Source organism: Stigmatopora argus, chromosome 15 (genome assembly GCF_051989625.1).
Source record: "Stigmatopora argus isolate UIUO_Sarg chromosome 15, RoL_Sarg_1.0, whole genome shotgun sequence".
In the NCBI taxonomy this organism is placed as follows: Eukaryota; Metazoa; Chordata; class Actinopteri; order Syngnathiformes; family Syngnathidae; genus Stigmatopora; species Stigmatopora argus.
Window position 1 is genome coordinate 15,230,250 of NC_135401.1, and position 27,564 is coordinate 15,257,813.

At 42.3% G+C, this 27,564-nt stretch overlaps 2 protein-coding genes across 5 annotated transcripts in view; one reads left to right on the forward strand and one right to left on the reverse strand.

Annotated features, from left to right (window-relative positions):
- Positions 1 to 18,295, forward strand: part of mapkbp1 (mitogen-activated protein kinase binding protein 1) — a 96,935-nt gene extending 78,640 nt beyond the window's left edge. The window contains exons 18-28 of one of the 2 annotated variants that reach the window (XR_013305115.1): positions 4,025 to 4,088; positions 4,172 to 4,368; positions 4,438 to 4,463; positions 4,526 to 4,642; positions 4,718 to 4,831; positions 10,240 to 10,489; positions 13,664 to 13,889; positions 13,954 to 14,150; positions 14,608 to 15,143; positions 15,523 to 15,608; positions 15,697 to 15,845. Coding sequence is in view for 1 of the 2 variants with exons in the window: in XM_077620609.1 (XP_077476735.1) it covers positions 4,025 to 4,088; positions 4,172 to 4,368; positions 4,438 to 4,463; positions 4,526 to 4,642; positions 4,718 to 4,831; positions 10,240 to 10,489; positions 13,664 to 13,889; positions 13,954 to 14,150; positions 14,608 to 15,057; positions 15,523 to 15,608; positions 15,697 to 15,927 (1,958 nt within the window). In the remaining variant the exon portion in view is untranslated. Of the gene's footprint in view, positions 1 to 4,024; positions 4,089 to 4,171; positions 4,369 to 4,437; positions 4,464 to 4,525; positions 4,643 to 4,717; positions 4,832 to 10,239; positions 10,490 to 13,663; positions 13,890 to 13,953; positions 14,151 to 14,607; positions 15,144 to 15,522; positions 15,609 to 15,696 lie in introns of both variants that reach the window. The other variant, XM_077620609.1, reaches the window with a different exon arrangement.
- Positions 16,021 to 23,633, reverse strand: LOC144089602 (uncharacterized). Of its 3 annotated transcripts, none has more exons than XM_077620612.1 (22): positions 22,767 to 23,633; positions 22,480 to 22,551; positions 22,335 to 22,418; positions 22,222 to 22,272; positions 22,056 to 22,151; positions 21,826 to 21,927; positions 20,715 to 20,759; positions 20,595 to 20,657; positions 19,102 to 19,164; positions 18,959 to 19,021; positions 18,336 to 18,398; positions 18,214 to 18,267; positions 18,074 to 18,136; positions 17,896 to 17,967; positions 17,757 to 17,819; positions 17,633 to 17,686; positions 17,450 to 17,512; positions 17,226 to 17,288; positions 16,889 to 16,951; positions 16,758 to 16,808; positions 16,562 to 16,690; positions 16,021 to 16,492 (listed from the first exon to the last, which is right to left on the reverse strand). In XM_077620612.1, the coding sequence occupies exons 1-22, from the start codon at positions 23,434 to 23,436 to the stop codon at positions 16,200 to 16,202; spliced, it is 2,340 nt and encodes a 779-aa protein (XP_077476738.1). In that variant the 5' UTR covers positions 23,437 to 23,633; the 3' UTR covers positions 16,021 to 16,199. The 3 variants fall into 3 exon arrangements, with proteins under 3 accessions (XP_077476738.1, XP_077476737.1, XP_077476739.1); XM_077620611.1 differs by having other exon boundaries at positions 22,480 to 22,554; positions 22,767 to 23,628; XM_077620613.1 differs by lacking the exon at positions 20,595 to 20,657 and having other exon boundaries at positions 22,480 to 22,554; positions 22,767 to 23,624.
- Positions 23,634 to 27,564: the final 3,931 nt, after the last annotated feature.

Below are 27,564 nucleotides of genomic sequence, written 5' to 3' on the forward strand. Positions count from 1 at the left end.
TTAGGAAAAAGTAAGGGAAAAGTGACGGTCAATTTCAAAAGAAAAGCTGACAAATTTATTTAAGCAATGTTTGGGTGTTATTTTTGGTAAAACATTGTAAACCAAAGTGAAAATACGACGAAAATAAATACTCACACAATAGCGGTTGTTACGTAGTTCATGCAACTACAAGCGGAAATGACTAAGCGGAAGCACTCCAGTGTGCACTGAAGGAAGTATGGATTTTGGAATCATCAGAGTGTAATGCTTAAAACCATCGCAAGAGAGCAGCAAGCTAACATATTTCTGCTGAGGCATACTCATCGATAATACTTGCAAATGCTCAACGCTTGAGTTTACACACTTAGAAAGGGTAAAGAAATTCAATCACTCGTCTATTAGGATTCAACAACCATTTCTGCGACCGTAATGTCAACTTTCTACGATCCACGGTTTGGATCCGACAGCCGTTTCTGGCCACCATAATGTCAACTCTCTACGATGCAGGGTTTGGACAAAAGTAGCGTAAGAATGTTAACATCCACCCATCCATAAATCACGCTTTATCTATTCCTGCTCCCGAAACCCTTTTTTTCCTATCGTGACGGAAAGACTCGGCAAGACACGATGGTGCTGGACGCGCTGACCCAAGACTCAACGTCATTTACAAACATCATTTTGGGAAGAATTTACGCCAGCGAGTTTCCAGGTACACACACATCCATCCGTACATCACGCTTTATAAGGATTAGAGAATAGATAAAGCATGATTTATGGATGGATGTTTTATAACTCCCGTCACGACAGAAAAAAAGGTTCCGGGGAGCACCGAGGAAGTCGCTGGCGGACCAATCTGCGTTTAGGGCACATCATGTAAAAACAACGATTCATACATCAACTCTGCTTTCAGCTGTAACAAATAAAAGTTGAGTTTACACACTTGGAGAAGGTGAAGTAATTCAATCACCATAAGAAATTTCAACTCTCTACGTTGGACGGTTTGGACAAAGATAGCGTGAGAATCTTAACATACACACACACACCCATAAATCTTGCTCTATAAGGATCATAGATAAAAGCATTCAATTTAATTCAATACTACTACCGCTACTACCACTGCTACTACTACTGCGTCTTATAATCCAGTCCGCCTTTTATATTACGGTATTTTCACACCTATAGGGCGCTTTTAAAAGTCTAAAATTTTCTCTAAAATGGTTGATGCGCCGGTTGGTGCGCCTTCTCCATGCACTAAATAATTTTTTTGTATGGCCCTGACCGCTTGAGTGACTGGTTTTATTTCTTGCCGGCACGCTACTTATTGCGATGAACCCAGCGGACGTTGACCCTAAAAATAGCCTCCCCGCGCATTCCAAGCATTACGGTAAATCCATTCAAAACATCCCAGGGGAGTGGCAAGGCATTTGACTTCCATGTGCTCGCATCGCTTTTAACCCTCTCAATACTCAAAGAAACGGCATATTAGAGCTATACAGAGGAAATGCCTGACGTGAATGACAACACAACGCAGGTGTGAACGCTTGGAAAATGGATGAAGCCATGGATCAAACACAATTTAACAGCTTTGCTAACGGATGGCCAACATAGTAGTTGGGTCAAGCAGCGTCGCACGAGTTATGTGACGATTTGGAATGACTTGTCGATGCCGATATAACAGCGAGGAGAATCAAAGGCTTGGGAGTGATGCATGTCTCCAGTTACAATGGATTGTGGATGACTGGGCTCAAGTGTCGGCCAGCACTGTTGTTCAAGCTTTCGCCAAAGCTAGAATCAAGTTCCCGGAAGACACAACTCTGACTGACAGTGGAGCCTAGCATGTTGAATGCCGAACTCTTTATATCAGAGTGTACCTTTTACCTCAATAAAGCAATATAAAACTTAGTTTTGCTCGTGCTGTCTTTAAAAAAACACGCTAGCGGCTAGCCTAACTTACACTAGCAGCTAGCATAACATACGCTAGCGGATAGCATAACACGCTAGCGGATAGCATAACACGCTAGCGGATAGCATAACATACGCTAGCCTAGCACCCTATTGGAATAAGCGCCCAATGTATTGACAAAAAACTGAAAACATACCCGAAAAAGACTGCACCCTATCAAACGGTGAGTTTTATAGGTGTGAAAATACGGTAAACAGATTTTAATATAGGCCATTCGTTGAAGGTGCTCTATACCTCGGTACTCTTCATAGTGTATAGAAAATATGGTATTTATTAATTGGTTAAAATGAATAACAACCCTGCACTCAGATTTTCTAATTGTGCAGGTGCATAAGTGTAAGGAGAAGCCAATAAACATCTAAACAACTTAAAATTATGAATTCAAAATAATTTAAGATTAAATATAACTTATCTTTTTGTTATCGTTTTTCTGTTTAATGATTTTGTTCGCATTTAATTTTTCACCTGTTTTATTAATCGCCATTGTTTGTAACCTGTTTTATTTACGTTCCCCCTCGGCCCTGCTTTTTCAGAAATAATCGACTCTGTCACTCTATCTTCTAGACTTTCTTCCTCCTCTATACAAAGGACTAACAGTCTCTCCATCTCGTCGTTCAATGACGACCTCTTTATTGAGATCACAGAGATTCCAAGCCAAGGAGTCATCCTCCTCGAATGGCAATCAAATGTTTTTGTTGTAAAATAGCCATTGGGAGAAAGACGCAGGTCAAGCAGAACACAACAATTTCAAAATAAAATAATGGATACAGGAAATGTATTTACGTTATGTGGGATTTCGTAACTTACATCTTGGTTTTGTATAATGTAACAGTAATTTGCTAATCAAAGGGATCCGTAACTTGAAAATTTCACATTTAGAAGCATTCGTAAGTAGAGGTACAACTGTACGGTAATCAAAATTTGATGCTGTATTTCTAAATTTCTCAAACAATATGAACTTTGAATTGTCTTTTTTTTTTCTTTAGCAGTCCTTACCTCTTGCCTATTGGACTCCATTTTCAAAGTCTTAAGGGGGCTGGAATGGTCTGTCTGGTCAAACCACTTATGTTGGTGCGGTTACGCACGCTGGTGCTGTATTGTATATACAAGCGGTGCGACACACAACTTTCCAAATGCATTTGTGACTCGATTGTAGCAAAACTCATCTCTAAGATCACATTTACTCGAGAAGCCCGGCATTCACTCCACACATAAAAATACACGTGTACGTGACTTTAATTACGTATTCATGACTTCAGTTACACATTTGCGCCTCGAGTAACACATCTGTTACTTCAGGTACGCATTTGTGACTTTGGTTACACATTTTTTATACATTTGCACCTCTAGCTCAGGGGTTGGGAACCTTTTTGACAGAGAGAGCCTTAAACAATTCATATTTTCAAATGTTATTCATTGAGAGCCATACTCAGTATATAAAAGAAATCATACATGAAAATGTGTACTTTTTTTAGTCATTTCACCGCTTTTCAAGTACAAAAAGTCAGAATGTATTTGACAACATTGTTACGCTGTTGCTAATCAATGAGGTTCAATGTATGCATGAAGAAGAGGGTAATGAAAACAAAAATGATTAGAGTAACACTAGAGGTAGTGTCACACTACAGTGCCGACGTGATGCTTCCTATTGCTACTTTTGGGAATCAGCTCTCTCACCAGCGATTTCCATATTTTACATCACAGGTTGGTGGAGAGCCATATGCAGACATCAAAAGAGCCACAGGTGGCTCCAGAGCCATAGGTTCCCTACCCCTGCTCTAGCTATATACGTGGGACTCCATTTGTGCCTTTGTGTCTTTGACAAAGTGCACATTTTTGGCTTCAGTTACACACAGTGTGCCTTTGCTACATATTTGCGAATGTGGGTCCGCATTTGCTGAACTTTGATACCACAAAGCTTTCATAGAATGCGGGAATATTCACGCTCTATCTGAATTGATGTTGAATATGCGGATTAGTTTGCAACTCTGAACGAAAAATTAACCCAATAGTGACTTAATCTGGCATATTGGCTGCATTTAAACAAAGCCGAAGTAACCTATTTATCTCTCTCTTTCTCAGAGATTGTGACCGCCCTAAAGTTCAGCAGTGACTGCACGCGCATCATCAGCGGGTCAGGTGATAGGTACGAATTAATTGACAGCTGTCACACCTCACACATGAACAAACATGGTTACACAGTCCAACATTTTGCTGGTCCATGTGTAGTTGCATCTTTGTGTGGCGTTTAAGTCCTGAGCTGACCCGCCGGATGCGCCAGCGTCTGTCTGACCTCAAGCTTCCTATCAGACACCTTGCATCCCATGATGCACCTCTTCAGCGGGCCGGAAAGCTCGCGGAGGTAGGGCGTCCTGGGGTAGTCGCTTTTTCGTCAGACAGCGACAAGGAGGAAGACGAAGAAGCAGGTGTGTCGTCACGGTAATGTCGCCGAAGATTTCAGCAGAATAATGCCACGTCTCCATTTCTGTCCTCAGTGGAAGCATCAAATGACAGCAATAAGGTGGGTCAAATATGATTTTCTGTATTCACAGTTGGCTTTTTGGAAACTTTCTCCTTTTTTAGGCGCCGCCTCGCCGCCGGTGGGCCAGGAAATCATGCAGCGGCAATTCTGTCCCTGTTGTGACATCCATGTTGGACCTGAGACAGTTGGACTTGTACACCTTCACTAGCGGTGTCCAGGTAAACATTGACATATTCACAAATCTACGTTTCAAAATGTTAAGATCTTCCTTCATCTTCTTTGTACTCCTGAAGACACACCCACTCGCACAAGACAACCCCTCACCATGCAGCTCCCGGGATGTCTGGATCTCAGAGGCGGGGCTTCAGAGGGCCAACCAGCAGCTCGGAAGTACCCTCAGCCTCCAGGTGTGTCTAGAAATGTAAATGTCACCGATTTGTACATCATTAAAGCTTCTCTCTGTACTACTGTCTTCCCCTGCGATGAGCGAAAAACTACCATGTAAGATCAGCCCTAATATAACGTAGCGTATATATTAAATAGTATACATAGTCTAAGTACTATACTCACAATGACAATAGCTCTTCTCAACTTAATTTTAGTACAAAAAAAAGAAAAAGAAAATGAAAGACCTATGCAGTAAGATGAAGGTGAAGTGATATTTAAAATGAAGATTTACTGTATAGGTTATTGAGAGCTTTAGAGCCGAGGGGCATTGGATCTTCGGTGGAATCTTCAAGAAGCGTTATAGCTTGTCGGAGCTTCTGCAGGAGGTTTTCGGCGAACAAGGAACATGGTGATGGGGAGTTGCGACTGCTGTTTCTTTTTTGTACAACTATGGTTTTCTTCAAGGACATGACACTGTTAAGATGATTGCCAAATTCGATGGCTCTGACCATGTTGTCATCAATTCAAAACAAGGCTATAATGAGCTCACCGTCTTCTTCGTCGTGTTCTTTGAGTTGATTGAGCGGTCCCTACAATTTTATAAACATTTTTTTAAATTTCTGATTGATGAAGCTTAGTTGGAATTGACGGATATAGCCCTTTTTAAAATTGACAGACATATGTAGCTCTCTTTGGAATGGACAGATGGAGCCGTCATTGGAATTGACTGACAATTGCTTAATGTACCTAAAGTACCTAACTTTGGCTCTTCTAAGGCACTCTTCGAAGATAGCTAGCTATAATCGAGATAGTGTCCACCATCCGACGTCTCAGTAGAGGAAAGCTGTGCCCATCAACACGGTGTATAGTGGGGATGGAGCGCTGCTGAGCTTGACTCCAGATGTTGTGAATTGGTGGGCCAGATACTTTGAAGACCTCCTCAACTCCACTGATACAGTGGGGCAAATAAGTATTTAGTCAACCACCAATTGTGCAAGTTATCCTATTGGAAAAGATTAGAGATGCCTGTAATCGTCAACATGGGTAAACCTCAACAGTGAGAGACAGAATGTGGAATAAAAAACTGAAAATCGCATTGTTTGATTTTTAAATAATTTATTTGCAAATCATGGTGGAAAATAAGTATTTGGTCAATACCAAAAGTTCATGTCAATACTTTGTTATGTACCCTTTGTTGGCAATAACGTAGGCCAAACGTTTTCTGTAACGCTTCTAATTTTCACACACTGGTATTTTGGCCCATTCCTCCATGCAGATCTCCTCTAGAGCAGTGATGTTTTGGGGCTGTCATTGGGCAACACGGACTTTCAACTCCCTCCACAGATTTTCTATGGGGTTGAGATCTGGAGACTGGCTAGGACACTCCAGGACCTTGAAATGCTTCTTACGAAGCCACTCCTTTGTTGCCCTGGCTGTGTGTTTGGGATCATTGTCATGCTGAAAGACCCAGCCACGTCTGATCTTCAATGTCCTTGCTGATGGAAGGAGATATTCCCTCAAAATCTCTCGATATAGCCCCATTCATTCTTTCCTTTACACAGAACAGTCGTCCTGGTCCCTTTGCAGAAAAACAGCCCGAAAGCATGATGTTTCCACCCCCATGCTTCACAGTGGTATGGTGATCTTCGGATCAAACACGAGAACCTGTGTTTCTACCAAAAAGTTCTATTTGGATGTTTACTGGCTTCAGCAGGGGAACGCGTCTGGCAGTGTAGGAATTGAGTCCCTGGCGGCGCATTGTGTTACCTATAGTAGCCTTTGTTACTGTGGTCCCAGCTCTCTGTACGTCATTCACTAAATCCCCCCGTGTGGTTCTGGGATTTTTGCTCACCGTTCTTGTTATCATTTTGACGCCACGGGGTGAGATCTTGCATGGAGCCCCAATCGAGGGAGATTATCAGTGGTCTTGTATGTCTTCCATTTTCTAATAATTGCTCCCACACAATGTTCCCTCTAAGCTGCGCGCGTGCGCAATTGCGCACTACTCTCGTCTTCTATGCGCACAGCAAATCATATGGAGCGCACAAAATAAAATCCCAATATTTTTTTTTTTTTTTAGCTGTGAGGCCGACGTGCAAACCACTCATCCGCCGGGCCGCCCATTCATAGATATTAATCATTACATTTTATTATTACTAAATCATTTATGTGTAGTAGACATACACCTGCTACTGGTGTGTGCCCATAGCGAGCAATGATGATGTTGCTCACACCGGTACTCAGTGTGCTCAGGGAGGTTTTCTTTCTGCCCAGACAAACAAAAAATTAGAGGGAACATTGCTCCCACAGTTGATTTCTTTACACCAAACGTTTTACCTATTGCAGATTCAGTCTTCCCAGCCTAGTGCAGGTCTACAATTTTGTTTCTGGTGTCCTTCGACAGCTCTTTGGTCTTGGCCATAGTGGAGTTTGGAGTGTGAGAGACTGATGTTGTGGACAGGTGTCTTTTATACTGAGTTAAAACAGATGCTCTTAATACAGGTAACAAGTGGAGACCTCGTTAGCTGAAGTTAGACCTCTTTGACAGCCAGAAATGTTGCTTGTTTGTAGGTGACCAAATACTTCTTTTCCACTCGTATTTGGAAATAAATTCTTTAAAAATCAAACAATGTGATTTTCTGTTTTTTCCCCACGTTCTGTCTCTCATAGTTGAGGTTTACCCATTTTGACAATTACAGGCATCTCTAATCTTTTCAAGTAGGAGAACATGCACAATTGGTGGTTGACTAAATACTTATTTGCCCCACTGTTTGCCTTTCCATGAGGAAGCAGAGCTTGGAGACTGGAGGGTTGAAGTCACTGAGGTGGTTGAAAATCCCTGGCAATGCGTCAGGGGTGGATGAGATCCACCCGGAGTTTCTAAAAGATATGAATGTTGTGAAGTTGTCTTGGTTGACACGCCTCTGCAATGTGTGGACATCGGGGACAGTGACTCTGGATTGATAGACCAAGGGCCCACCAAGGGCCCGGCACAGCCTGAAGACGCAACGTGGGTTCCCATTCCCAGGGCTTACCACCTGTGGAAGAATTCAAAGAGGTTGGGTGCAACGACAATTGCGCAGCATCCAAAAGAGGGATCCTTGCGGGTCCGATCCCCAGATGCAGAAACTGGTTCTTGGGATGTGGAATGTCACCATTCTGGTTGGGAAAGAATCTTAGCTAGTGGGTGAGGTTGAGAAGCTCTGGCTCGATGTAGTCGCGGTCACCTCTACGCACAACTCGGGCTCTGGTACCACTTCTCTTGGGTGGGTTGACACACTTCCTCTGGATTCGCTAACAGTGAAAGGGGCCGACCAAGTATGGGCATACTTATTGTCCCCTGGCTCAGTGCCTGTACATTAGGGTTAACCTTGGTAAACTAGAGGTCAGCATCCCTCTGCCTTCGCTTGGTTGTTTGTGTATATGCATGAGGAGTTGTGACCGCTGTTTCACTTTTGAAACCGTTCATAAGAGAGCTCTGAAAACCAAATATGTACCATCACTGTCAGATATTAAAAATACACGGACGCCTCAATTGGGACAATACTGTTAAATTTGCTGATGCCATCTTGGTTTATAAAATCTTCCATCACAAAGCTCCTCCTCCTCTGCAAGAATTTGTAAAAAAAAATTCCAACATATCAACAAGAGATGGTTGTAGAGGTTGACTGTGTAGTTCCCTTCAGAAAAAGTCCACTTAGCCAAACCACCTTCTCTGTGCCTCAAATGCCTGGAACTCAATACCAATTACCATACGTGAGATCCTGTCTCTGAACCTCTCTGCCAATCATTAGCTCGGCTGAACAACATTGTGATCACAACACTGCCTAGACTTATGCTACTTGTGTATGTCTCATTTCTCTTCTTCTATGCTCTTTCTCGGCTGTCCTATATTGCCTTATTGATTTTATCTTCAACTTGCACCAGGTACTAAAGAGCGAAATTAGCCTTAGGCTATAATCTTACATATTTACATATATGTTCATTAATGGGCGGCCCGGCAACGCGAGTGGTTGGCACGGCGCCCTCACAGTGGGGGACCTGGGTTCAAGTCCAGGTCAGTCCATCTGTGTGGAGTTTGCATGTTGTCCTGCGTGGGTTTTTTCGGGTACTCTGGTTTCCTCCCACATTCCAAAGACATGCATGGTAGGCTGATTGGACACTCTAAATTGCCCCTAGGTATGAGTGCAAGCGTGGATGGTTGTTTGTCTCCTTGTGCCCTCGGATTGGCTGGCCACCAGTTCAGGGTGTCCCCCGCGTCTGGCCCGAAGTCAGCTGGGATAGGCTCCAGCACCCCCGGTAACCCTAGTGAGGATAAAGCGGTTCTGATAATGAGATGAGAGATGTTCATTAATATGAACATGTAAATGTCCGATGATATGTATTGTCCCTTTATTAAATTAATCAATCTCAACTCATAACCGTATTTTCTCGCATATAAGCCGTATTTGTAACTAAACAATATGATGACTGAAAGGGTATGGCTTGTATGCGCCCAAGACTTACAGCGTTGCTTTCACCAGTAGATGTCGGCAAATTAACATTTACTATTTGGTGGTTATTTTCTGTTTTGCAGTAAGAAAATAACCATTACTGGATGATTTACTAACTTCTATGGCGCAAGGGGTTGGCGCATCGGCCTCAGCTCTGGGGTCTTGGGTTCAAATCCAAGTCTGTCCACCTGTGTGGAGTTTGCATGTTCTCTCCGGGCGTGTATGGGTTTTCTCCGGGTACCCCGGTTTCCTCCCACATTCCAAAAACATGCATCGTAGTCTGATTGGATACTCTACATTTCCCCTAGGTATGGGTGTGAGTTTGCATGGTTGTCCGTCTCCTTGTGCCCTGCGATCGGCTGGTCACCGATTCAGGGTGTCCCCCGCCTCGGAGTCAGCTGGGATAGGCTCCAACACCCCCCTGCGACCCTAATGAGGATGAAGCGGTTCAGAAAATGAGATGAGCGATTACTAACTTCCTTATGATACTGACTGTAATAATGTGCTTTTGATTCATAGAGTACCACATGCGCTGATTTTTCTCAAGATTTTCCTTTCAAAGTAACAGATTTGTACTCTTATTAAAACCATGAATATGGAGGTGAAAATTGTGAATCAGGGGGCGACTCATACATGAGAAATTGTAAAATTCTGTTCAGACAGGCTTTATCATCATCATCGAATCATCAAAAAAGCCTATTGTCATCATACACAGCTGCGTATGACGAAATTGGTGAAAAATTCAACGATTTTAAGGCAATTTTGAGGGTGCGGCTTATATGCGAGAAAATACGGTAACTGATCTCATGAGTAGAGGAACCCTCCTCTCTGGACTGCAGCCTTCCTTTACGACGAGACCTTTTCTTCTGACCTAGAGCTACAGTATCTACATTTGTATTGCAAGGCTTCCAGACGATGGTGCTTTATTCCCACAGGTGGAGCACACAGAGGTGCTGGCCAAATCCAGGCCAGAATTTACCTTGCTACACAATCAGAGTCTGGAGAGGGAAAAGTCGGTGATGTTTCTTGACCAATGGGAGGATAGAGTCAGCCTGAACAATGACTTTGAAGTTAAGGGCAGCGGTCCTGCAGGCAGACAGGAGGACAAACCCAGCCCAGATAGCGGCTGCTCCCTCAGATTCAACTCCAGAGCGTCCAGTCCTGATGCGGCTACAGGAGCGAAAGGTGAAGCGTTTAAGACCCCATATTAACGTTTATTTTTTTCCACCCCATTTAACTTAATACATGACAGTGTTGACACATGGAAATGCTTTTGAAGCCCCGCAAAAATGCTAAAATATCATCCAATAATTTTGTTGTGTTGCCCTTTTTCCAAAAACAAGAGGTTAAAGCGAGCCGTTTCAAACTTCCATAACTTTTTTACATCACAACGACTGAAACCCCACCTCAACGTCCCGTCATCCCTTCCTCCACCTATTATGGAGCTCCCTCCAGCTTTGCACAGACATGTTGAATTTTATCCACAGTTGTCGCCTACCTCTGATCAGTTTAATTTTATTCTGTGTCTTTCTTCTTGGGGGATTAATGGCAGTTGACTCTGTCGACTAAAGCACGTGTAAATGTTAAATGTGGGCACCATTATACCAACAAGTACTATAATGTGTTTCCGCCTATCAACGGGGGAGATGGATTAATTTTATTTACTACGGGGATGGTAGGCTTTGCCAATAAAGTTAAACATGTGCCTGGAGATATCTATATCTACCATTCATCAAACAAAAACGTAGGTAAGTAAAATGTTTACTTTCTTTGATGAAAGCAACGCTTCAGTGGGTATGAGGTGATATTGTGCCAATTTGCTGTCGCAACGCCAAACCACCATACAATTGGCTGGCCTGGTATGCCAATCTTTTGCCTTGTGTATTGGAAGTCCTTATTAGTCCAATGTCAATGTCAGGGGTGCTCACACTTTTACGCTACAAGATCTCCTTTTCAAGGAGCCAGCCAACCTGCGATCTACCTTTTTTCCAGACAACCGATAATGTTCAACTTCTGAATCAAACCTTACTGTTGTGTCATCTACCAATCATAGGGTTAGGGTTTGCGATCAACTGTTCGATTGCGGTCGACGTAATGAGCATTCCTGATTTATGTTAATTATTCAGACTCGCAGTAGCTTCAGAAAATGAGCCATATGCCACAAAGCCCAGTTGTAAACACAGTGAAGATGGTGTCCCTGTTTAATTTTTTTGAGTTTTTGGGAACATACATGAAGTGACTTAAGTTGATTAAAAAAAAAAAAAAACTGCCTTAACCCCCTTGGACTCAACGCACTCGCCGGCACGACCTGTGCGCATGTATTTTTTCAAGCATTCTAATTTAGCGATCATGTCACCCATGTACTTGGCGTACCCCTCCTTTGTAAGTGTGGAAGTGAAGCGTCACCCCCGTTTTTACCTGAAGTCAATACACTAAGTGACGTGAGATAATGAAGGCCATCTCATCGCCTTATTGCCTTCATAAAAATGTGTTTAGGTACATATTTTTGTTGTTCTTGTCCTTTCCAATTGTGAAACACCCTTTAGAACTACATATACCATGAATCCATTCTGACCTCAAACTTGAAATGACGATTGTTACCCGTGAGGATGGGGATGAGTCCGGTGAGAGGAGGAAAGGAGAAGAAACGAGTTGGAGTGCGCAAGCAAGTTTGGCGAACTTATTTGCAGTGGATTGCGCCAGCAACTTTTAAAATGTTAAATTACATTTTCCTTTAATACTACAATTTGGTGAAAAAGATTCAACAAGGTCAAACACAAGTAAGCACGCCAAGACAGATGAGTGAGATTTTGACGCTTCTGCAGAAGGGGAGCACGGAAAGAGAACAGACAGAGAGTTACTCTGCATAAGACTCCGGTCAATCTTCAACTGTTTCCACTCCAATCTCCGACTCCCGTTTGTGCATCAACAATTTTATTAGGGCAAGATTGCGTGACATACAAAATCTCTGACAAAGATGCAGGGCTGTGACACGGATGAAGGCTGTGACACGTATTGAAGGCTATGACACGTAGGGCTGTGACACGGATGAAGGCTGTGACACGTATTGAAGGCTATGACACGTAGGGCTGTGACACGGATGAAGGCTGTGGCACGTATTGAAACATTCTTTTTGTTCACTTGATTATTTCACAATTTTGTCCTCAAAAAAGGGACCAAACCAGGCAATCTTGTGTCTTTTTTTGTAATACAGTAGTATGAAAAGGCCTGGGCGCCCCTGATCATTTTCAAGATTTTCCTTTATAAATCATTCAGATTAGCAATTTCAGTAAAATATATCATGTGCCCGACAAACACAGTGATATTTCAGAAGTGAAATGAACTAGATAGAATTTTAAAAAAGTGTGCAATAATTACTTAAACAAAAGTAGGAAGGTGCATAAATTCGGGCACCCTTGTTTTACTGATTTGAATACCTTTAGCACTAACACCACCTTGTGTACTTCCTGTGTGTGGCTCCAGGTTTTTACCTAGGTCTACAATGTCTTGTGTCTTTCTTGCTACTGCAACCAAGAAATTTCCCGAATACGGCATGAAATAAAATCTAATCTAATTATTGGAACACAAAATTAGTTTGGCAAAAACATTGACCCTTGATCTACATACATAGGTTGCAGCCAGTAATGAGAGAGTATTTACGGTGGCCAGTTACAAGTTCTCTTCTTTGCATCTTGTCTGAAGCGTGGCATGAGACATGAAAAGGCATGAAAACAACTGTAAGTTGACCTTTCAACAAAGATTGTTCAATATCATGGTTTAGGGGAAGTATACAATAAGCTACCTCAGAGATTTCAGCTGTCAGTTTCCACTGTGAGAAACATAGTGATAAAATGGAAGACCACAGGCACAGTTGTAGGTAAGGCCTGGAGTGGCAGCCCAATTAAAATAGGCGTAGAACGGCGAAAACAGTCAAACTCAACTCACAGACCCTAATGTATCCACCTGCCTACTTTTGTTTAAGTAATTGTTGCACACTTTGTGAATCCTATAAACTTCATTTGTCTTCTCAAATATCACAGTCTGCTATATGATATGTTTAACTTTAATTGCTGGGTCAGACAGCCAAAGATTTATAGAGGAAAATCTTGAAAATTATCAGGGGTGCCCAAACTTTTTCATACCTTCATGTAAAGGATACTATCAATGTCATGCAAAATTGGACAAAATAGGTCTGGATCTTGAATGGTTAAAAAAAAAGTATATATGGCCATGAATAACAGACTCCCCTCACTTTAGGATAGTTTCTAGGGGCCATGAGGCATAGCATTTGCAAACATCTGGGGATATGCATGATATAAAAGTTGATTTGCTCATTTGAGGTTTGTCTTTCTGCACTAGACAAGGAGGCCATGGAGCAGACAGATTGCCTGAGTGACGACGGCGACTCCCTGGAAGCGGAGGAAGATCCCGGGTCGGTGCAGCAGTCTCCGAACCAGGAAGACTTTCTAAAGAAACACTTTGTAACTCTGGCTGACATCACAGAGGGACCCAGCAAAAATGTTCACAGCACCAATGAGAGCCTCAGCATGTCCTCCAGGTTTCTTGCGCTGAACCCTGCTGCCAGGTATCGCCTAGTCTTGCTCTTGATCAGTTGCCAGTTCTGTGTTTCCATCACCTTTTTCTGTTAGCCCGAGTGTCCCCGTCAAGTCAGACAGTATGGAGGTAAAGTTTCACCTGATGCAGTCTGAGATTCAGAATCAGGACCCAAACCTGACGTGGACTTCAAACAAAATTGCAAGTTGTCCATCAGAGGTGAAGCAGCAGGACCTCGATGCCTCCTTAGTGAAGAAAGAGTCAGACCTCAAGAGAATTGCAGGGAGTCCAGGTAGAGGTTCCCTCTGCCATTTGGCTTTGACAGATTTTGGAGTTATTATTATGAATTCTCGGTGGCGGAGCGTAGTGGACCCATGAGCAGAAAATAAGGCAACAATTAGGTGCACAAACGTAAGGCTTTAATTGTAATTAGAGGATGTACAAATTAAAACCAGGTAAACAAAACACAAAGAAACTTACTGACTGTGGAAAGAAGACGCACACCGTCATGAGACAATACTCCAACACCAGACTCAATGACACGGGGTTTAAATGCATAAACAGGGGTTGACAAGACAATTACATATACCTGTGTTACATGAGGGAAGCAGCACTGAAAAGACACAATAGGTAAAAACGTTCGTAATCACGCGAACAGCACACACAAGGGAAAAACACGCCCAGCCACCAAAATCCCAACGAAACTTGACAATAATAGTTAAAGAGTGACTGTTTTTATTCTTTTACAGATAGTGTGGCTCCTCAGCGTCCAACATCCCTCCCCTCACTCCCCTGGCGGAGTCCAACTACAGATTTGCTACCTCAAGATCTTCATTCCGGCATTCCTAGATCACCCCAGCCGGTGGCTGTCGCTGCAATGCTACCCAAGAGCTGTCAGTCCCCATCGATGGGCGCCTCGCGCTCCTATATGAGTCCCACTGCTAGTTCCACTGCCAAAATATCCTGTTCTGCTTCACTGGGTGACACTCTGAACCAAGTTGGACTGACAGCGGCGGCAGCATCTGGTGCTTACCAAACTTCTGCAGATCTCGTCCCTTCTATGCCACTACCAGGTTGCCTTGGAAACCTGGCCGTCCCAACCCCCCGCCTCCTACTGCCTGACAAACCTTCCATCACGAGTATCAGGACCGCTGCCCTCTTTGGGACCTCAGCCACTCCCAAGCCTCAGGCTGACGCAGGTTTGGGCCATTCACTTCTTCATCCTGTCATCTTTCCATCTGGGCTCGGCTTCATCATCTCTCCTCTTCTTGTCTGTCACCGGCCGGTGAGACACTGTCCCCTAAGCCCTTCAATTTTTCCTACCTACAGACACAGTCAATACTTACCTTTCACCGGGGATAGCAAAATCTGCATGGAATATACCCCTTTAAAATGTTTTATATTTCTTTCAGAGCAGCTGAATTGAAGCTTTTTGGCTAATTTTTCAAGAATCACAGAATTATGATCGCACAGTATAAACAGTCATTTTTCCACCTGAAAAATTGTACATTTCAGTTCTTTAGTAATCATAAGTAAAATGTAGGTTGATTCTACAAAAAAATACAAGTTAATGGAAGTTAACTTTATGCCTATGGTTTGGTCTGCTGTTTTGTCAAACAACGTATCACAAGACCCGCCCTAGTTTTAACATTATTTTCCTGCAGACCCGCCTGCCAGCGTCGAGTCTTGCCGAGTGTTGACCAATCAGATGCTGAGCTGCTTCAAGCAGACAACCAAACTCTACAGGAAGGTAGGCAAGTTCCCTCAATAGACCCCCTAAATCCTCCAGCCCCAACTTCCTCTTCTGCCTCCTTTGACGTACCTCATTAACCCTGCAGGTGAGTGCTGCAAATATGGGAGATGCTGCCCCTGAACATGCTCAAATGGAGGGCATCCTATTAGAAGCCCTCCAGGCCATGCGGGCGGAGCTCCAGTCGCTTCCGTTAGGAGAAGGCAAGTGTGGTGGGGCCCTCCTGTCGCGAACAGACCAGGAAAGGACGGCTGTTCTCTTGGAGGAGTATTCCATGTTGCTGCTCCAAGCAGTTAACAAGAAGCTCAGCCCCCTTTAGGAAAATCCCAACCCAGGTCCCCTCCTCCCTTCTCAGAATTCTACATCGCTCCCTGTTCTAGGGGGGATCTCTTATTGACAGTGTAGCGACAACTACACTTTGAACAAAAACTTTATTGACTGTCAACAATCATTTCCTGTTCTCTGGAACTGTGAAAACACAGTAGATTATTAACAGCTGACCTCAAAACATGTCACATGATTTCTTTGAGTATTTAACACGTTCTTAATTAAATGTTTGCAACTTGTAAGCACATATCGAAAGAGGACGGGTCATTGGTCGGCCTCATGTGGGAAAAGCAAGAATCCGCTGAAAACGCTAAAACTGCGCTTGTCATCGTAAAGTCTGTAGCTAGCAGGCAAACTTAGGCGTACAGAATCTCCCGTCGCCAGCCGGATCAGGGCGCCATTGGTGGCGGACGTGTAGCCACCGTGGTCGTTGAGATCCAGGCTGGAGACTATTGGGTCCTGGTTGTGGTACAGTGTAACACCCATGTAGCCTTTCAGGAAGTCGGCCGCTGTGAAACTAAACACGTAAACGCCGCCCACAGGTGCTGTGAACACACCTGTGCACAAAACAAGGCCGATCTTGTGTGACTTAATTATTTCCCTGTTCTTGAGTCATCAACGCTCACCTGAGGTCTCGTCGTAAGCGTGACCCACATTGGTGAAAACCTTGGAGAAGATCAAAGTGGTCTCCCAGTCGAAGGGTCCAATCGATCCTGAGTCAGTCAGCGCAGCAGCAAAGGCGACCTTGATCTCACCTGTGAACAACATTGCCGATTACCTACAATCCCAACGTGAGAAAGACTCGACGTACGACTATACGACCTGAAGCCTGTGCGCTACGTCGCTCCAAATCACGCAACCGGAACATCAACTCTGGAACAAAAAACATCAAAACACACAAAATTGATAAACATGCCCAAATGTTTAAAGCGTGCAGACTCTTATTGTGAAACCTTCATTTGTTGCCTTCAAGTCGTTCACTATTTGTTCACTCTTGTTGAACTTTCCTTGCAACACTGACACGCACAACAACATTAGAAAATGAGGACAAAAATGAGACATTCGCATTCGATAAAAGCAAAATGGATGACATGAGAAAATGAACATACAAAGAACAAAATGAATCTAAAGAATCTAGTTAACAATAATAAAAGTAAAAATAACCTGATTGTAACATGAGAGTAAAATGAGAGAATTAAAATAAAGTGAGAACAACATGAACGTGACAAAGGAGCTTAGGAATTATGTCATTGACAACATGAACATGCCACAAAAACAAAATGAGAATACCTTCATTGTTGTGACTATTCTGCATCAGTCGCAAGTCCATGCTGGAAACTTGTCTTGTCTGAGCTAAAGAATTTTAATCAACAATGATGATGGTGATTTTCAGTTTCTCATGCTTTTACTCAAAAATTATAACCACACACACACACACACACACACACACACACACACACACACACACACGCACGCACGCACGCACGCACGCACGCACGCACGCACGCACTCACCTGTGCTTTCAGTCTTGAACTCTTTTAGAACTTTCTCACTGGCATTCAGTTGCTCTGTCAACACTGCTCGCACAATGAAAACAGCACAACACTCACATGAAAATTACATGATACTGACATTAAAAACAAAAAACAAAATAGGGGTAACGAGAACATATTGGCACAGGAACAACATGACAGTACCCATAGTATTGTGCGTCAGTTGCCACTCCATGCTGGAAAGTTTTGTTGTCTGAACTAAAGGAAGTCAAGATAGTGATTATCATCATATGTTTAAATATTTACATGTTCTTACATCCACACTTACCTGTGATATCAGTCTTTAGTTCCTCCAGAAATTTTGCAGTCATGTTAAATCTGACTTCCAACGCTACTCACACAATATCAATAACAACACAGTTTATGACGAGAGAGCAATGATATACACATAGTTATGTGCTGATCACCTGTGTTTGTTGACCAAAGATCCTCCACTTGATCTGTGAGTTTCAGGCTCTGTGTCGCCGCCATGAAGTCGCCTAACATCAGTGACACACCTAAATTACACTTTTACACACACACACACACACACACACACACACACACACACACACACACACACACACACACCAATTACACCAGTACCTGTGCATTCACTCTTAAGTTCTTCCAGATGTTTCTCAGTGATGTTGAGTCGGACATCCATCGCTGCGTATGCAATGTCACAATATGATGAAAATATTATGTGATTAATGATAATGACAAGGTGAATTATATGAGAGTACCTGCGATGTTGAGAGTCAGTCGTAACTCCATGTTGTGAAGTTTTGTCATCTGACCTTAAATATATCATGCACAGATGATTAATGTTGTGTGCATTTTCCCATGTCCTCATCATTACACAAACCTTTGGATTCCATCTTGAGTTCTCCCAAAACTTTCTCACTGCCATTAAATTGGACTTCTAACACTGCACACAAAATTCAACACCACAATACAATCAGATAACAACACCATGAGAGTAATGTGAGAACGATTTGACATTGTAATATGAGAATCTGACTGATATGACAACAATAACTAATTAATCATCAAAAACTGATAAAACATGACAAAAAGCAAATCTGTAACTAAAATTTGATATTAAACTAAACAAAATTATTGTTTCATAGGAACAATATAACATGAGAACATAATTTCTGGCACATGAGACATAATTAGAACTTTATAGTGACATAAGAAAACTCACTTAAATAGCTAGATAGGATGAGTCACATGAGAACTGAGGGGAAAAAACTGACTAAAGATTAACATGATAACATATTGAGAAACATGACATGATAAGAATAAATTGAGCATGAGATAATTACAATATTGGCACTACATCAGAATTACAATGTTTTACGTCAGACTTGCTTCCATGTTGTCAGGTTTTGTTATCCGAACTAAGGTTTAATAACATTTTTTCAACGAGATGGAATTTCTCATTGTTGAAAAACATGCTAATATTGAGAGAACACTTTGACTGACCTGATTTGAGAGCATTCAGGTTCTCCACCTGAACTGCAATTGTCCTCACGCTGACCTCTAGAGCTTCAAATGAAACATTGCACCCAATTAGCTATTATTAGTCAGCATATTTCAATGCTAATATGATGAAAGTGTTAGTATACCTGCAGTATTGATGCGTCCGACAGCCAGTTGTGCTTCCATACTAGAAAGTTGAGTTGATTTGACTGAAAAATGAATATCAGCAGGGAAACCTGAGCAGAACCTTTTACAGTTCAACTATTATAAACAAATCCATAAATGAGTCTCTTCCCTGAACCCTGAAAGTGCTCAGTTATCACACCGGTCATCACATTAGGGAACCCCGCAATAACCAACAACTACAGACCTATAAGCATCCTTCCAGCCATCTCAAAAGTCTAGTAGCAGAGCAAATTGCTTTAGAAAAAATCATTCTACTAAAGCGGTGGTTTGCTTCTTTCTAGAAAACATTATATATATATATATATATATATATATATATATATATATATATATATATATATATATATATATATATATATACACATATATATACATATATATACATATATATATATACTATATATATATATATGATTCAGTGATGCATGTGGCTCTTTAGCGCTGTCCTAGTTGCACGCTAGAGCTTTTTCGAAAACTTTTAATGTGTTTTTTTTTTAGAAAGACAAACATAACACAAATATTCTCAACATTTTCCAATGCTGCAAAAATGTGTAGAATAAATAATAAATTTTAACATTGTCAACGAAGGTTTGTGTCATTGCCTGCGACACACGTTTCTATTAGCAGGGCAGGAATCTAGGTAGGTTGCTGTTGTAAACAAACTGGCAACTGTGTGATGGGCTATGGATCCCAAGGGGAAAAAAGAAAACTAACAGGGAAACAGGGGATTCAACGTTTCTTGGACCGAATCATGCTTATGCTTACTAATGTGGAAGGAATGGCCCAATGTTCGGTTGGTAGCGAGAAGTTGTCAAATTTAAAAAAAGAGTCATGTGGAAAGACATTTCCGGGTAAGGCATGCAACCTTATCAGCCGAGTACCCGGTTGGGAAAGAAAGAAAGAGTTGGATTGCATTACTTCTTGAGAATTTAGAGGACTGCAAAAATAGATTGCATCTCCAAACTCCACTCCTGCTGCAAAGTTTGTTGCAACCAGGGGAATAATAAGCTGTGCAAAACCGTTCTCAGATGGTGGAGGGCACGTTTTTCACGTTTGTTGTTGTTTTGTTGAATCTTCAAAATAAAAATGACATCAAAAATCGTATTTCTTTAATTTCATCAAAGCTATGAAGCATAATTCATTAATATTGTAATGAAGTTACACCTCAGGTAACATCGTACAACAGAACAGTCAGGTGCTGTGTGGTTCTCTAAAGAATGTACTGCGGGAAGAAGAAACATTTCATCATGAATGTATTTGTAGGCAACTTAGTCATTTTGATAGTAGGCTAATATAGATACATACAGCATATATTGCCTTTATTATAAGGCTTTTAATTTTATGCGGCTCCAGACATATTCGTTTCTTTGTCCATCTTTCAACATTTTGGGTTGCCGACACCTCATTTATCCTAATAACCGCACTGAGGTTCGAGAAGCATCAAGAACCTCACCTGACTCGTCAATCTGCAAATCTTCTACAATCTTTTCCACCACACTCAGACGCATCTCCAACCCTGTTGGTCAAAACCATCTCATCGGAATACAAACATACGCACACATTGTTTGCTTACCTTCACTTTGTATCTGTGTGTTGTTCTGTTTGTTTACCACAGCAGCTGCAAGCAAACAAATAATTAAGATGTCAATGAGTCTTTACTCTAGAGGTAAGATTTTCAGCCCAAACCTGACCCGAAATTTGGGTCGGGTAGGGCCTAAAATGTCAATCATTACTTCCGGTTCGGGTCGGGCTGAGCTTCTCTCTCCACGCAGGCCCGGGGAGAACATGCAAACTACGCACAAGTGGACGTGACCTGGATTTGAACCCAAGACCCCAGAACTGTGAGGCTGACGCGCTAACCACTCGTGCCACCGGGCCGCCCAGGATACATTTCTCAATAGTCAAAAAAGTTCCTCAATTTCCTCAGGACCTCCAGAATCAAGACTGCATCAATTCATTCTTCCAGAATCTAGACACTACAGTCAACACCTCCGGGATCAAAATCTTCAGCAGGAATCTCTGTACCACAGGGGTCTCCAAACCGGTCCTCGCAGGCTGCTGTGGATCATGTTTTTTGTTCTAACCCATCCAGCCCAGAGAATTTCACCAATCCAGTTTCTGGTAAAACAAGCAGCACCTGACTGCAATCAACTGATTTCACATTTAAAACAATGAATTGGTGAACCGGTGTTGTCATATTGTATAGTTGGAATGAAATCCCGCAGCTACTACACCCCTTCGTGGAATAGTTTGGAGACCCCTGCTCAAGAGTCAAATCTAAAGATGCATGCTCTTTCAACACTACTCTCCAAAATCTATAACCACACTCCAAATCTAAACATGAAGAAGAGACTTCTACCACAAAAACAACTAGTGTTTGGCTTTAGTACTGAATTCATACTTTGAGACCTCTAGAAACAAGAACTCCAGGGGTGAAACCTGTAGAATCAGGTCCAATGGAGTCTAGATGTTCAAAGGATGACTTTCAGAATATATAAGTCTGAAGTCCAGATCTTCAAAATCAAAACATTCAGAAGACCAGACCTGTAGAATTAACACTGATAGAATTCAGATCCCTATAATCTTATCTCCCTGAATCCAGACTTCCAGGATCTAAGTCAAAACCTCAAGCATAAAGACCTCCAAAGTTTTGAACTTACAAACATCTAAAAAATAGTTGTTACCTCTGATGTCCTGTAGGTTTTGGTCTCCTGTCATCACTTTGCTCTCAAGATGTAGTAGTTGAGCATGGAGCCTGCTTATGTTTTGGTGCACATGTGATAAATCTGCAAAACAGGAGCAAGTGTTACTTTCAAGACTTCATACCTTGAAAATAAAGTCACTTTTTTTTACAGTAGATGGTGATAAATAATCTATGACAATGCCATCAAAGCACCAGAACAAAAAGATGGACCTGCTTCCAGATAGGACTCTGCCGCTGGCCTTTGGCTATCTTTTTCCATGTGATCATTGCTGGAGTTCTGATTTCCATGACACTCCAAACCCTCCACTGGAAAGAATACTTTATTGAAACCAGTCCTCTGCTGTATAAAAGACAGGAAATGGGAAGCAATTTGCACCTGAGCTCCTCTTCCGCAGATCTTCCACCAAGCAAAGGCGAGATGCAAGGACTGTAAACAGACCAACAATTAATTGGTCGTGTGTCCTTGACCTTTGAAATGCTGAAGATCACCTGAGCTCTTCCTTCTTAGCTGGTCCAGGACACTTTCACTAGCCCTCAGCCTTGTTTTTAGAAAGGGAAGGTCACTGGCCAGAGCTGGAGATTATTTGTCATGGTCTGTAACCTTTCATGCTCAGTCAAATAGAATTGGACTCACCTGATGTCTTCCTCTTCAAGTCCTCCAAAGAAGTTTCACCGGTGTTTAGTCTGAAATGCAGCCTCAACGCTTCTACTAAGTACCACACAAAAAAACATTTTGTTACCTAGTTGGCCTGACCTGTCGATGTGCAATTGTGTGTCATTGATGGAATTACATGGTCTAACTGGATTTACAATTTTTCCCTGATTCATAAAAATTCTCCTGAACCTTTCAACTCCATAGAACTTGGGTGTCAACTGGCCAATTTTCCAGTAGCCTTACTGAAGTAATTCAAGTGAACTCACCTTCCCGGAGCGCCTCCTTTTTCCTGAGATCAGCACTGATGTTGCTCACCATCTTCTTGTCTGCTTCTATCCGCACCTGCAGCAAATTCAGAACCAGTCTATTCTTTTCTGCCGCTTCCTCGCCGTCCTTCATGCGGTTCTCGATGGTTTGCAGAATCTTGCTCTGTTCCATTGCAGCTGCCTGTAGGTTGAAGACCAGCTTCCTGTCGGCATCCATCTGGACTTGAACGGCTTCCAGCTGTTGTCTTTGCTTCTCTACTTCTTCCTGTCCATCCTTCATTAGACTCTCAGTGGTCCTGAGAGACTGGCGTTGATCCACCACAGCTGCCTGTAGGCTGAGGATCAACTTCCTGTCTGCGTCCATCTGAACCTGCATGGCGTCGAACTGTAGTCTCTGCTTTTCTGCCGCCTCCTGTCCGTCCCTCAAACGGCTCTCAGAGTTCCTCAGAGACTGCCGCTGGTCTACCAACGCTGTCTGTAGGCTTAGGACAAGCTGTCTCAACCCCTCTAGCTCATTCCAGATCACTGGCAATTCCGGCGGGATGGACGAGTCCCGCGTCATGGTCCGCATCCTGAACGACTGGTCACGTTCCAGAATCGGCAGTAGACCGAAGACTTGGAATGAGCCAATGAGCAGAATCAGAATGGTGGAAGATGCAGAAAACTTCATGATGACGATTCAGACTGGCACCCACGCTTGCACACTTACGCACTATCACACACACTCACACGTAGGCGTGACCCACAATGCATGAGTGTACTTCAATGAATGCTTGTGTGCAGATTAGAGATCATGTGATCTGATCAGATTTTCTTTCAGTTTCTGCACATACCAAACATTGGTAATGTGCTAATCTATTAATCTACTCGCTCATAAATTACACCACAAAACTTCCACTTGTAACCTAAGGAAACTAGTACAAAACTATCATACTTCACTATTATTACAATTAATATCCCTATTATTTCTGTTAGTATAGTTATAATACTTCGTCAGTACAATTTATCTACACTTTATACATTTTAACGAAGATTTCCAAAAATGTTTGATAGTCAATCACCAATTGCTTTACAATGATTCTGCTTCCTTCTCCAATATATGGGAAATTCCAACACACCATGCCACCATTCCACCTAACAGGAAGTTATGTACTCCTAATCACTACCACCTACACATTGTTACCAGCTGCTCTTCTGGGTGTATTTAAGGACCGGTCTCCTGGCATTCAGTGTTAGTTCGTCTGTGAATCGTGAATCAACCTGTTTGTTGGCTTTCCTTGACTGACCTTCGCTTTTTTGACATATTGTGCTCAACCAAACCTGCAGTGACCTGCTAAAAACACACACACACACACACACACACACACACACACACACACACACACACCACACACACCACACACACCACACACACCACACACACCACACACACCACACACACCACACACACCACACACACCACACACACACCACACACACACCACACACACACACACACAATTAAAACCATAGTAATCACCATAACACTTTCAAAAACAACGTGTTAATTTTTTTTAATGTGCCCTGATGAATTTGAGTGTTTTAAGACAGAATAAAAAATAAGAAATATGAAACGAGCTAATGAGCCACAGTATACACAAAATATGATAAGAAGCAAAGAGCCAGATTTATGTTGGCCGTGAGCTGCGTCGACACCCCTGTAAAAGACAATACAATATTGTGATCCTTCAGCACTTTGCGCCTTCAACATTGGCGGCTTCAGTACATCGCGTTTTTTTATCTTAAGTATTGAAAAAAGTTCATAAAAATGTCAAAATCCATGCTGAAACTCGTAAGCACCTCAATTGTGTCTTTTTTCTTACATTTCAATCCGTCTAGTATTTGTGTTAGAAACGCAAATATGTATTTTATATTACACTTAACGTTGGACTAATGGTCTGGGTTTGATAAATTACATTGCGTGTCCAAATGCTCCTGGCCCGGCCCCTCTGTCAAATTTTAGTATCCACTCTGGCCCGCAAGTCAAAAAGTTTGCCCACCCCTGGTATAGACAAACTTGCCTCTTTTATACTATTATTGTCCCAAATTAAACACATTATCAATAAATTCCGTATTATTGCCATTGTGTGTACATGTTTTTCAATTCTTCCTGTTCTCGTGTGTGTATAGACAAACTTGCCTCGCCTGAGTAGATACTCTGCACCTCACAGTCAACATGAATCGGACGTCTACCGCCGTCAATGGCAGCCGATGGGTTAAATGAGTGCTGAGTACTCTGCACCTCACAGTCAACATGAATCGGACGTCTACCGCCGTCAATAGCAGCCGGACGTCCGGGTACCGATCTTGCTATGGGATAATGAGCTTTTTTTAATAGCAAAAAGAAAAATCCAAGGATGACGAGGAGAGAAAAAACATTGTATTATTTTGAAGTGGTGTTCACTGAGCCTTATTTAACTAAGATTAATCTCTGGAAGAAACTCAAACTTTATCAAACCTGGGGATTGAAATGTAAGAAAAAAGACACAATTCAAGGTGAAAATTTATTTTCAAATTTACTTTCAACATTAAGAAGATATTATTATTCAACGAAAGAAAGCAGTCTTTAATTGAGAGTGATGAGCGGCATGTTAATTAAGATACTGTGCTGCTGCTGTGCGTACATGTGCAAGTTGCTATTTTTAACAGTAGAGAAAATCAAATTTCAGTTGGAACTGTTGCTGTTCTCCAAGTTACACTTCAACAAAGGTCTAGACTAGTGCGTCATCTACCGGGGAAACTAGGGTATTGCAGGGCAAAGGGAAATGAATGAGGTCATTGATTTTTACTATACGTAATTTGGACAACTCCGGTGGGCCGGATTAAAAAGCCTAACGGGCCGTAGTTTGAATAACATGTACACACGCCAATAATACGCAACTTATTGATAATTTTGATATTAGATATTTAGATATTAATGCTCTGACATTGTCAATGCAATGAATGACAAACTCTCTCATGATTATAAATTTGAGAGCGAGCGAATCCGGGAGCGAGCAAATCCGGCGAAGAATAACATGTACATACGCCAATAATACGCAACTTATTGATACTTTTGATATTAGATATTAATGCTCTGACATTGTCAATGCAATCAATGACAAACTCTCTCTCATGATTATAATTTTGAGAGCGAGAGATTACCTGGTTGATCGTTTTGAACAGTAAACTCTCTCTCTCATATAATTTTGTGAACGAGCGTATCCGGCGACGAATTGTCCGTCGACGAAATGTCCGGCGACGAAATGTCTGTTCGACGAACTGTCCGGCGACCAAACGTCGGGGGACGAAGTGTCCGTCGACGAAACGTACCCCATGATACAGTGTTGCAGAGTTGCAGGGGAAAAAAACCATCATCTGGTGGGCCATTTATTTCAGTTCATTCATTTCTGTTGCGCCCCAAATAAGTGTTTTTAAAATAGAATTCTAAGTACACCTCTGCATAAGTGCGTGAACGAACTGTGACAGTAACCGTGCCACTGCTTATCCATCGAGTGAATGTGTAATAACTTTTTCTAGTTCAACAAAAAACATGTTTCTTGTGTCGCTCTGCGTTCGCCCTAGGGGCCCGCGGCACTATTTGAGAAATACTGTCCTAAAGGCCAGCCACTTGATGGTGCAGTGGTTCTTTCACCTGACTTTGATGTGGGAAGTCTGGGTTCAATTCCCACTCGGTGGCAGTGTGATTGTGAGCATGAGTGGTTGTCTGTCTCTCTGTTAGACACAGGGAGAAATTATTTTGAACTGTGCGAGTCAAAGAGGGTTCTTACGTCAGAAACAGCATGAAAAATTCCAACCTGCCAAATTATTTTTAAAATAGATTTTTTTTTTTATTTGTAATGGACCCTGATGAGGCGGCCCGGCGGCTTGAGTTGTTAGAATGTCGGCCTCACAGCTCTGGGGTCCTGGTTTCACGTCCAGGTCGGTCGACCTGTATGGAGTTTGCATGTTCTCCCTGGGCTTGCATGGGTTTTCTCTGGGTACTCCGGTTTCCGCCCACATTTCAAAGACATGCATGGTAGGCTGATTTCATACTCTAAATTTCCCCCAGGTATGCGTGTGTTTGCGAATGGTTGTCCATCTGCTTGTACGCTGCGATCAGCTCGCCACCGATAAAGGGTGTCCCTAACCTCTGGCCCGAAGTCAGCTTGGCCAGACTTGGTGATGAGAGTGGCGAGGTCAGGGGTTTCTTAAAGATTCAATTTTCAGGCGTTTGAGAGAGCCATGATGCAAAGATAAGTTTTACTATATTATGTTGTGTATGAAACATATTGTAGCGTTCACAACTCAATTTAAGATTAAAAATGTGCTTTATAATGATACCTGTCACTGAAAAATAGGCTATATACCAGTGGTCCCCAAACTATTCCAGAAAGGGCCGCAGTGGGTGCAGGTTTTCATTCCAACCGGTAAGAGGAAACCTTTCCACCAATCTGCTATCCTAGAAATGCAATCAGTGGATTGCAGTCAGGTGCTTCTTTTTTCAGCAGAAACCTCATTGGTTAAACCGTTTGTGTTGGATCAGTTGGAACAAAAACCTGCACCCACAGCGGCCCTCCAGGACCGGTTTGGAGACCTCTGCTATATACCCTTTTAAAGGTCTATGTCATGGTATGTGTTTTGTTTTTGGTTATTCGGCCCGAGTAAGTAAATGATGAATGCCGATTTTCTGTTTTGTGATCAAATTCAAATGAAGACTATAGATCAGGGCTGGGCATATAATTATACAAACGGGTGGGCAATCCGGTCCTCACGGGGC